This window comes from Poecilia reticulata, linkage group LG12 (assembly GCF_000633615.1).
Source record: "Poecilia reticulata strain Guanapo linkage group LG12, Guppy_female_1.0+MT, whole genome shotgun sequence".
Classification (NCBI taxonomy): domain Eukaryota; kingdom Metazoa; phylum Chordata; class Actinopteri; order Cyprinodontiformes; family Poeciliidae; genus Poecilia; species Poecilia reticulata.
Genome location: NC_024342.1, coordinates 25,513,132 through 25,522,299, shown reverse-complemented (window position 1 = coordinate 25,522,299; position 9,168 = coordinate 25,513,132). Strand labels below are relative to the sequence as shown.

Here is a 9,168-nt window from a genome sequence, read left to right as displayed (position 1 = left end):
ACCCGGTCCGGGACCCATCTGACCCGGTTCGGGGCCCATGAGACCCGTTTCGGGGCCCATGTGACCCGGTTCGGGACCCATCTGACCCGGTTCGGGGCCCATCTGACCCGGTTCGGGGCCCATCGGACCCGGTTCGGGGCCCATCTGACCCGGTTCGGGACTCACGCCAGGCGGCGCCAGCGGCGGCAGACCGCGGAAGCCCGCAGCAGGTCCGGCAGCGGGAGGCAGCCGCAGATCCGCAGCAGCAGCTCGTCCGGCAGCTGATCCCAGGAAACACCTGCAGGGAAACAGCTGGAGTCACACCTGGACCACCCTACGGAACCAGAACCGGAACCGGAACCGGGTCCCCACCTGAGCCCGACCGCCGCCTCCTGCGGGACCTCCGGGCCAGGACGAACCGGGCCTCCTGGTTCTCCTTCCCCAGGCAGGCCGGCCAGGGCTGCTTGGGCCGCGGGGAGCGCAGCAGCACCAGGTCGGTCGGAGTGGACTCGGAACCGAGGCTCTTCCGCTTGGTGCCGAACCGCTTCTGGCTGGAGAGCTGCTGCAGGGGAAGGCTGCAGGCAGAGGTCAGAGGTCAGAGCAGCGCCAGTTCATACTGGTTTAACTGGTGATCTGGGGTCAAACGGCTGGAAGGACAAAGAGCCGAAACGGCGCCATTTTACCCCAATGACGTCACATTATGGACGAAAACTGATCAGGTTCTAATCAGATACTGAGAATCAGACAGAGAAGCTTCATCCCGTGGATCAGTTAATCTGACCGCTGGTCAGCGGCGCCGTTCCCTCCAGAATAAAGAGGCGGAAAGACGTCAGCAAGGTGAACCACAGCTTCCTACCTGTCCTCCGACATCCCGCGTTTCCTCAGGAACCCGATGATCCCGCCGTCAAATCCCGGGGTTTCACCCTCAACCTGCTCTCTGCGCTCCAAAATCAGACTCTTTAAACCCGCCGCCACCACCGCCGAACGCGCGCCCTGTTTTCACGACGTAGTGACGTGTCGACACGGAGTGACGCGTGCCCCGCGCTGCGTGCCGCCCCCTGGCGGCCAGGAGGAGGAATGACGGTTAGAAATTATCTCCCTGCTTCTAATCCGGATTATTCTGGTTGAAGTTTCCTTTTCTCCGCATTTCCAAACCGCTGCAGTTCAGGCCTGATGTGTTTTAATCCAACTAAAACAATAAAAGTGAATTTAATAAATGATTATTACTAATTTGTCCCTGTTCGCCTTCCGTACTCCTCCACGTAGCAGTTCTCTGCAACAGCCAGCAGGTGTCGCTCTGAGCTGCAGCTCCTCCTCATTATTATTCATGTCTGTCGTTTTAAAATCATCCAGCCGGTGGGATCTGCTTTTGTTTCCCAGATAAAACTGATATAAAATTAAAAATAAACTGTTTTTAGTTCATATCAACACAAAGGGGAAACTGGAATCCGACCGGCAGACCGGGTCGGAACCGGACGGCTTCCTGCAGCTGCTCCTGGTGTACGCTGAGCCACCGACCCGAGGAGAACCGATAAGAACCCGGTCTGACCCGGTTCGACCCGATTAGAACCCGGTTCGACCCGATAAGAACCGATTAGAACCCGGTCTGACCCGATTAGAACCGATTAGAACCCGGTGTGACCCGGTTCGACCCGATAAGAACCGATTAGAACCCGGTCTGACCCGATTAGAACCGATTAGAACCCGGTCTGACCCGGTTCGACCCGATTAGAACCCGGTCTGACCCGGTTCGACCCGATTAGAACCGATTAGAACCCGGGCTCCTGGACGGATCCAGCATGTTTTCCGGTGAAGTAACGGAAAGTCTGACAGCAGGAACATCGGAACCATCAGCAGCTGACGGGACCGGCAGGTTCTGACCGACCTGGAGCGGGTCGACACCAGAACCAGAACCTGCAGATTCAGCTCAGCTGCGTCATCATCACAGAGAAAACAAGAAAGGAGAAACTTTATCATTTTTATTTTTAAAAAAACTCAGATATAAAGAGAAACAAGTTGAAACGTCACAGAACCAGATCAGAACCAGATCAGAACCAGATCAGGTTCTGATCTGGTTCTGATCTGGTTCTGATCTGGTTCTGATCTGGTTCTGATCTGGACCGATTGATCCTGATGTGTGAAATGATTAATTTTGAAAAGTTAAAACATTTTCATTTTGGATTGTTTGACATTTTCAGCTTTAAATTTATTATTTTGTCTCTTTCAGACACTGAAACCAGCGGATCTATAGATCTATAGTAGATCTATCTACTAGATCTATAGATCCAGAACCTGCCGGTTTTCTAACTTTCCCACATTTCATCACTTCAGGATCTCAAACTTTTCATGTTTTATTAAAATTTGATGGAAAATTATTGTTATTTCTCACAAAGTTAAAATTCTGGCGTTGACTCTGATGCCCTTAAATAAAATCCAGTTAGGCTGAAAGTGTCCTAGTTGAAGTATGTCTGTTTGAACTTAAGGTGGAATCGGGTCTCTGTGGAGAAAATTTAATTCACTGAAAATTAAACAGAGGAAAACTTTGCTTTGCATTTTAGAGAGATTTAATTTGTGGGCATATCGTCTGACCGGCCTAGTCCAAACAGTATCACTCCAAGGACCACAGACGGCCCCTGGGCCACACGTTGGACCCCCTAAGAAACCAACATTAAAGCACGCTAAGGATGTTTTCCCTCCTGATGGTCGGTCAAAAACTCTTAAAAGCTCCACCATCTGCTCCAGCTCCAGGTTCTGACTCCAACCAGCCTGTTCCCCTCCTGGCCTGTGGGGGCGCTGCACCAAGAGCCACTGAAGGAAACGACACTGAGAGCAACTTCCTGCTTCACCAGACGGAAACAAGATGGAGGCGTCAGATTTTAGCGGTTGGAGGATTTCTGTTTAGGCTAAAGACCAGGAGCCATTTCTGCTGCTAGCGCTAAGCTAGCATGTTAGCGGTGACTGTATTTACCCAGAATGCCCTGCGCTGTGGTCCACTTCCTCATGCACTGGAACCGCACCAGAGTTCAACCGAACGCAGACCAGGTTTCAGCTGTTTTGGTCGATTAGCGTTCACAGCTCCCCAACCGAACTGGGCTTTGACTAGGCAAACGGACTGGAGTTGGATTGAAGCGACTGAACCTGAACAGAACCAGCGATGTTCAGTCCGTTTGCCTAGTCAAAGCCTGGGCCAGTTGGTGAGGTGTGAACGCTTATCAACCTCTGACCTCTGACCTCTTGTCCTCCAGTCCTCAGTCTGGTTTGGTCTGAATGTGAACCAGGCCAAGCGGACCAGAGGCCGCTCCAAAAGCAGGAAGTGGACTACGGCGCAGGGCATTCTGGGTAAATCCAACCAAAGCTAACATGCTAGCCTAGCGCTAGCAGCAGAAATCCTCCAACGTCCTCCATCTTGTTTCCGTCTGGTGAAGCAGGAAGTTGCTCTCAGTGTCGTTTCCTTCAGTGGCTCTTGGTGCAGCGCCCCCACAGGCCAGGAGGGGAACAGGTTGGTTTGACTCAGAGCAGCTGGAGGTGCAGCAGATGTTCTGGTTCCAGTAGAACCGGGTCGACCGGACCATCAGGAGGGGAACATCCTCAGTCTGGTTGGGTTTTGACCAGTTCATGTTTTTCTGTTCCAGTTCAAAGTGCCCAGAACTGGTTTAGCACCAGTATGTTTTACTGGTCAGAGGAATCATCAGCGTCCTGCACTGATTAGACACTTTAAATATAAAACAAATGGAAAAATAAAAACGTCGGTTCTAGGTCTGTAGCTCTACGTCCGCCATGACCTGAAATAGCACCTTTAATAATCAAACTTGGCGACCATTTGATCGACTGGCTGTGAGTGGATGGGGCTCCTCGCACCAGGACAACTGGGCCGGATCAGAACCGGCGGGGGTCTGCAGCTGGGAGGGACTGGTTCCTGTTGTACCCGAGGTGAGGAGTTCATGAAACGGCAATAACTCGGCAGATTATTCTCAGTTTACGTGTTTATGGCGACTCAGAGCAGCCGAAGAAGTCCAGCCCGATTCTGCGCGGGTACCCGTCCAGCACCTTCAGCGCCACCGGGTCCAGCTTCCAGTAGTACAGCCCGCTCAGGAAGTTGGCGTAACCTGAGGGAGAAAGAGGTCCGATGGATGAAACCCTCAGAACCAGAGTCTCTCCAGAACCGGGCCCAGAGTCTCACCGTAGCTGTCCAGAAAGGCGGCGTCGACGTGTCCAGGAAGCCCCGCCCACTCGTGCGCGCTGCGCGGATGGAGGTCGCTGACGCGGTTCTCCTGGACGCTGAAGGACCAGTAAAACGAAGACTTGAAGAGGTAGACCTTCTCGGCGCGGCCGTCCTCCCACCGCAGAGCCGCCTGGATGTCGGCGACCGGAAGGCCGAGCCGCCGCAGGGAGTCTGGGCCAGAAATCCTGCGCCCGGCGTCGAACACCCAGTAGCTGTCGCCTGCAGCAGAACCACAAACCCTTCAGGTCTGGATCCAACTGGACCTCAAAGAACCCTTTATTCAGGAGGGAAGACTCTGCTGGCAGCTTCGTGAGCAGAAGTGTTGGCTTTTCTTCTGTACCTTGGAAGAACCAGATGTTTCCAGACTTGTCTTCATAAGCTGCGTCGATGTAGTCAGGAATGCCGCTCCAGTGGCGCGAGGACAAGGCCGGGTAGCCGCCTTGCAGACGCCCGTCACGGATTCGCCAAACGTACCGAGACCTGAAGAAGAAGAGCTCCCCCCTGATCATGGACACGGCATCAAAGCTCGTCCTGCAGGCGTCCGGCTGGGCAAACACACACCAGTTCAAACGTTTAAACAACTGGATCAGGACTCTGAAGGTCCAAACAGGATCAGGGTCTCACCAGTTCGGGTTGGATCTCGTTGGTGTCGGCTACGTCAGGCGGCGCGTGCCGCGGCGGTCCGTATAGATACTGGATACCCCTCCTGTCGTCCTCACTGAGCTTCAGAGGGTAGGAGTCGCTGTAGAAGGGACACATGACCGCGTCGGGCTCCAGAGAGTGCTGCAGGCCCAGGACATGGCCGAACTCATGGGCCGCCACCTGCAGGAGGTCGGTACCTTCACAAAGACGAAGACGATCCAGGGATCACACCAGCTCCTCGCACACACAAACACGAACCGTCCAAGGCGTCTTACCGACGCCGTTGCCGACCGTCCAGTGTTCGTCGTAGTCAAAGTGGACCTCTCCCTCTTTCAGCGTGCGAGGGAAAAACGCGTGGGCCAGGATTCCTCCAGGACCGTCGAACGGGAGGTCGTCACCGTGCCAGTACCTGCAACACAACAACCGATCTCATCCTCTGACCGATATAAATCAGTTCCTGTAGGGCACAGGTGTCAAACTCAAGGCCCGGGGGCCAAATCTGGCCCGCCGCAGCTTTTTATGTGGCCCTCTGGACTCCAAATTACATCAATAAGTCCGTCCAGTTTTTCACAAATCTGCAAAAATCACAAAATCAACAAATTTCCACATTTTTTCCTGATTTTACTGCTAATTTTCTGAAAATTGGTCAAAAACGTTGAATCCGTAACCGATATGACGAGTGATGGAGTCACATTTAACATCATACATTAGCGTAAATATTGTAAAAGAATAACGATTACAAATATTTCTTAATATTCACCACAAAATCTGTCATTTTGATTGCAAAAATAAACACTAAAATAATCACAAATCCCAGAGGAACAGCTATTTATTGATATTTTAACAGTTTTATTGGTTTTATCAATAGATTCTGGTGCAACCGGCCCTTTAAGAACGTTCAGATTTTTGATTGGCCCAAAATAAAAATGAGTTTGACACCACTGCTGTAGGGACTCAGAAAACCATTGGCTATAGAAACGGTCACCAGGCAGCAGCGAACTACGGAACTCCCTTTCTGCCACTCGGCCTGTAAATGTGGCTCTGATTTTACCGAGTCGCTAAACTCAGCATCACGGATCATAACTGCTTCTGTTCGACGGTCGAAATTCAACGAGAGAAATCGATCTAGACTCAAACCAGATGCCAGAAAACCTTTGGCGGTCTACAGGTTTTGTAACTAATCTGGGAAGGTGCATCAGACTGGCTGTGACCTCTGACCTCTTGCAGGTCGAAGCGAAGACGGTCTGGCAGAGAACCGGAGCTGTCAGGCTGAGGACTGGTTACTCTGAACGTCCTTTATATTCCCTCAAACGCGGTGACTGCAGACCACGAGCCGCGTTGGGCTTCTTACCTGTTGAAGTCGATGATGATGTCCGCTCTCTCGTTGATGACCTCTCTGAAGGTCAGAGGAGTGACCGCACCCCAGACCCCAAAGGCCTCCTCCAGGATGCGGCGAACTTTGTCTTCACTCATCTGCCAGGGAAATCGAACAATCCTGCACAGGAACATGTTTTCAAGGGTGACAACCAGAAAAGGACGGACGGCTTCGGGTCCAACACTGCAGCCGACCTTCAGATGACCTTCAGGGTCTGGAGGGGTCGGGTTGAAGGTCGCTTCTTACCGGTAGGTGAGGTCGGTTTTGTCCCAGCGTCCTCCAAACAGAGCAAACCTTTTGCCGCGCTCCTTTGACCCGCTGAGCGGCGTTACTCTGGGGTAGTCTGGGACTCCACAGCGAGGACGGCTCCAGAACCCGGTCTCATTTCTGGACACCAGAACGGACTTTGAATGGTCCACTTGGGTCAGAGTGTCCTGTTTGTGCCGACCGCTCCGCGTTAGGACAACATGGCTGTTGCTGCGAGGCGATCCCTGCAGACAGGACAGTTTCTGATTTGTTAAAGACTTTATTAGGTTGTGCTACATGCTAACATTAGCGTACTTTTAGCGGTTAGCATCTGGACTGCTGAGTCTGCTGCGGTGAAACAGGAAACGCGATTTAAGGCAAAATGAAAGAAATCACGTGGGGTGAATTCAGGGAAAGTCGGGAAGGCGCCGGGAGGGGAAAGGTTTGGGTCGGTTTCTAAGCTAGCTACAAGCTAACTAGCCAAGTTAGCTCAACGTGAACAAACAGAAGCCTGGGCTACGATGGCAAGAACCACTCGGTTTCTGACCACGGCGTCCATCATGGCGCCTCATCGTGACCCGGTGACGTCAGTTAGCAGAGCAGAACCTGCTCCGGTCCAAACCTGGTGGATTACATGTGTCCAGGAACAGCTGCAGTGTGACTGAGAGCGGTAATAACGGGATGATGAGTCTGGGGACAGTCATCCTCCTCCTTCACACTGACACCAGCTGGTTCTGGTTCTGGTTCTGCTGAGCAGGCTGAAGTCAGAGAACCGCTGAGCCAGCGGGCCGAGCGTTTGGAGAAACCAGCTCCTCCTGGGTCGGATCACAGGCCATCCAGAGGTGATTAACCTCCTGGGAAACCTTCCTGGGAGGCGACTTCAGTGTTTGGTCCATCAGAAATCCACCAGGCGATGTGTTCAGGGAACGTGGGAAATGTTTAACCGAAGGCCTGGTTCTCCTCATCAGGTCGTCCTGCCCTCCATTCTCCATGAAACATGTTTGTACAGATTATCCACACATTCATTCCTTCTGTGAAGCTGTGATCTATGGGCCGGAGCAAGTTCCAACAGCTGGGAACAAAGCAGCTGGTCCCTTTGTTCTGCGAGGAAAACCAGTTTCATTTAACCAGTGAGATCCAGTTTAACCCTCTGCCGCGGTTTCATCTCCACCCTGGAAAACCTGGGATTTCTTTCCGTACTTGATAAATGAAGTAATTCACGTTTTGAATGGAAACCAGACCTTTTCCAGCCGCAGCAGAGCTTTGAAAGCTCCTGGCTGGAGCGTTTTAGCTTTAGCAGGACGAACCCGGCTGCAGCTTCCTACCAGAACCGCCGTTTGACACGGAACGCTGGACTTTACCCGACTGACCCGGAACCACGACAGGCCGGCTCTGAACGTTTCCGTAAAAACGTTGGTTCCTCAGATCCGAGCCGGAGGTTCTGAGTCCGGTTCCAGGCTGTGGGCCGACCTGCCGGCGGCAGGAACTCTGGGATTTCATCAGTAACAGCGTCAATAAGTAACATATTAGCTGGTTCGGTGCTGTTGGGTTGACAGCCTTACTTTGACTGTTCCGGTCCAAACCGTTCAGAGACGTTTATGAGTCATTGGTGAATCAGACTCTCTCCGTCCATGTTGGTTTTTCCAACAGGAAGACGATCCAAACACAACATAATCGACCAGTTTCTGCTAATTACAGTAAATTTAACCCAGAATCTGGTTGATGGGGTCAAAGGTCAGTTTGCTAAGGGACCAAATGAGCCTTGAAGCATCACCCAGCAGACCCGTTTGTAGCCACTGAAGCAGCTGGATGGGAGTTTATCTCTGGCTGGTGTTGGTGGCGATGCGCAGCAGCCTGAGCCGCCGGCAGCGGCGGGTCCAACGAGTCCCGGCACGGCGCCGCAGCCTCACCGAACCCAGCAGCGTGGAAACTACCTGCGGACAGACGGGCCCGGCGTCGTTTCATCCAGCAGCTGTTTACACGGCCCAGGCTTTGATGCAGGTCGGAACCCGCATGAGTGGAAACCTGCGGCTCGGCCTCTGCGGCGCCGCAGATGTGTGGAAATCCCCCGCTGGAGCTGCAGCATGAGCTCATCGGCACCGACGCGGCCGCTGCGTGCGCGAGCCGAGGCGACGCCAAGCAGAGGACGTGCGTTAAAACTGCTGCAGGCCTGATTACACGAAACATGTGTGGCTGAAGGTTGATGATGCGGAGCGGAAAGAATGTCAGAGTAAATATTTAACCACAGGACGTCCCAAGTATCAGCAGCAGCAAGTGTTTTCCTCTCAGGCTTGACTGATGAGCCCGGATCAAACGCCTCAAATGAAGCAGGTCAAAGGTCGTGAAGCCTCTGATCTCCAGGCTCAATGAGCTGCTTTAAGGAGAAACGTTTGGCATCTGGAGTTTTTCCTCAGTTATTTTATCCTCTCACATTAGCTTAGCTTACTTTATCATAGTTTATCTTAGCTTACCTTGTTTTAGCTACGGTTAGCCTAGCGTATCCAACCCTGTGTTAGCATATGGTAGGTGAACCTAGTTTATCAATCTTATGTTTTTATTTTAGTTGTCTTAGTTTATAATGATTTATAATTTTTATCTGGTATGCTAAGTATTAGCGTACCAGCTGCTAAGTGTTAGCGTACCAGCTGCTAAGTATTAGCGCACCAGCTGCTAAGTGTTAGCATACCAGCTGCTAAGTGTTAGC

General features: G+C 52.2%; 2 protein-coding genes across 2 annotated transcripts in view; both read right to left on the bottom strand.

Annotated features, from left to right (window-relative positions):
- The window catches only part of skp2 (S-phase kinase-associated protein 2, E3 ubiquitin protein ligase), a 6,828-nt gene extending 5,781 nt beyond the window's left edge, over positions 1-1,047 (bottom strand). The window contains exons 1-3 of the mRNA XM_008424787.2: positions 836-1,047; positions 352-554; positions 166-277 (exon numbers count right to left, since the gene is read on the bottom strand). Of these exons, the coding sequence (XP_008423009.1) occupies positions 166-277; positions 352-554; positions 836-849 (329 nt within the window). The 5' untranslated portion in view covers positions 850-1,047. The remainder of the gene's footprint in view (positions 1-165; positions 278-351; positions 555-835) is intronic.
- Positions 1,048-3,492: 2,445 nt separating this feature from the next.
- LOC103474065 (stromelysin-3-like) overlaps positions 3,493-9,168 on the bottom strand; it is a 10,915-nt gene continuing 5,239 nt past the window's right edge. Inside the window, exons 2-8 of the mRNA XM_008424788.2 lie at positions 6,465-6,709; positions 6,195-6,338; positions 5,119-5,252; positions 4,826-5,040; positions 4,542-4,746; positions 4,160-4,420; positions 3,493-4,085 (exon numbers count right to left, since the gene is read on the bottom strand). Of these exons, the coding sequence (XP_008423010.1) occupies positions 3,964-4,085; positions 4,160-4,420; positions 4,542-4,746; positions 4,826-5,040; positions 5,119-5,252; positions 6,195-6,338; positions 6,465-6,709 (1,326 nt within the window). The 3' untranslated portion in view covers positions 3,493-3,963. The remainder of the gene's footprint in view (positions 4,086-4,159; positions 4,421-4,541; positions 4,747-4,825; positions 5,041-5,118; positions 5,253-6,194; positions 6,339-6,464; positions 6,710-9,168) is intronic.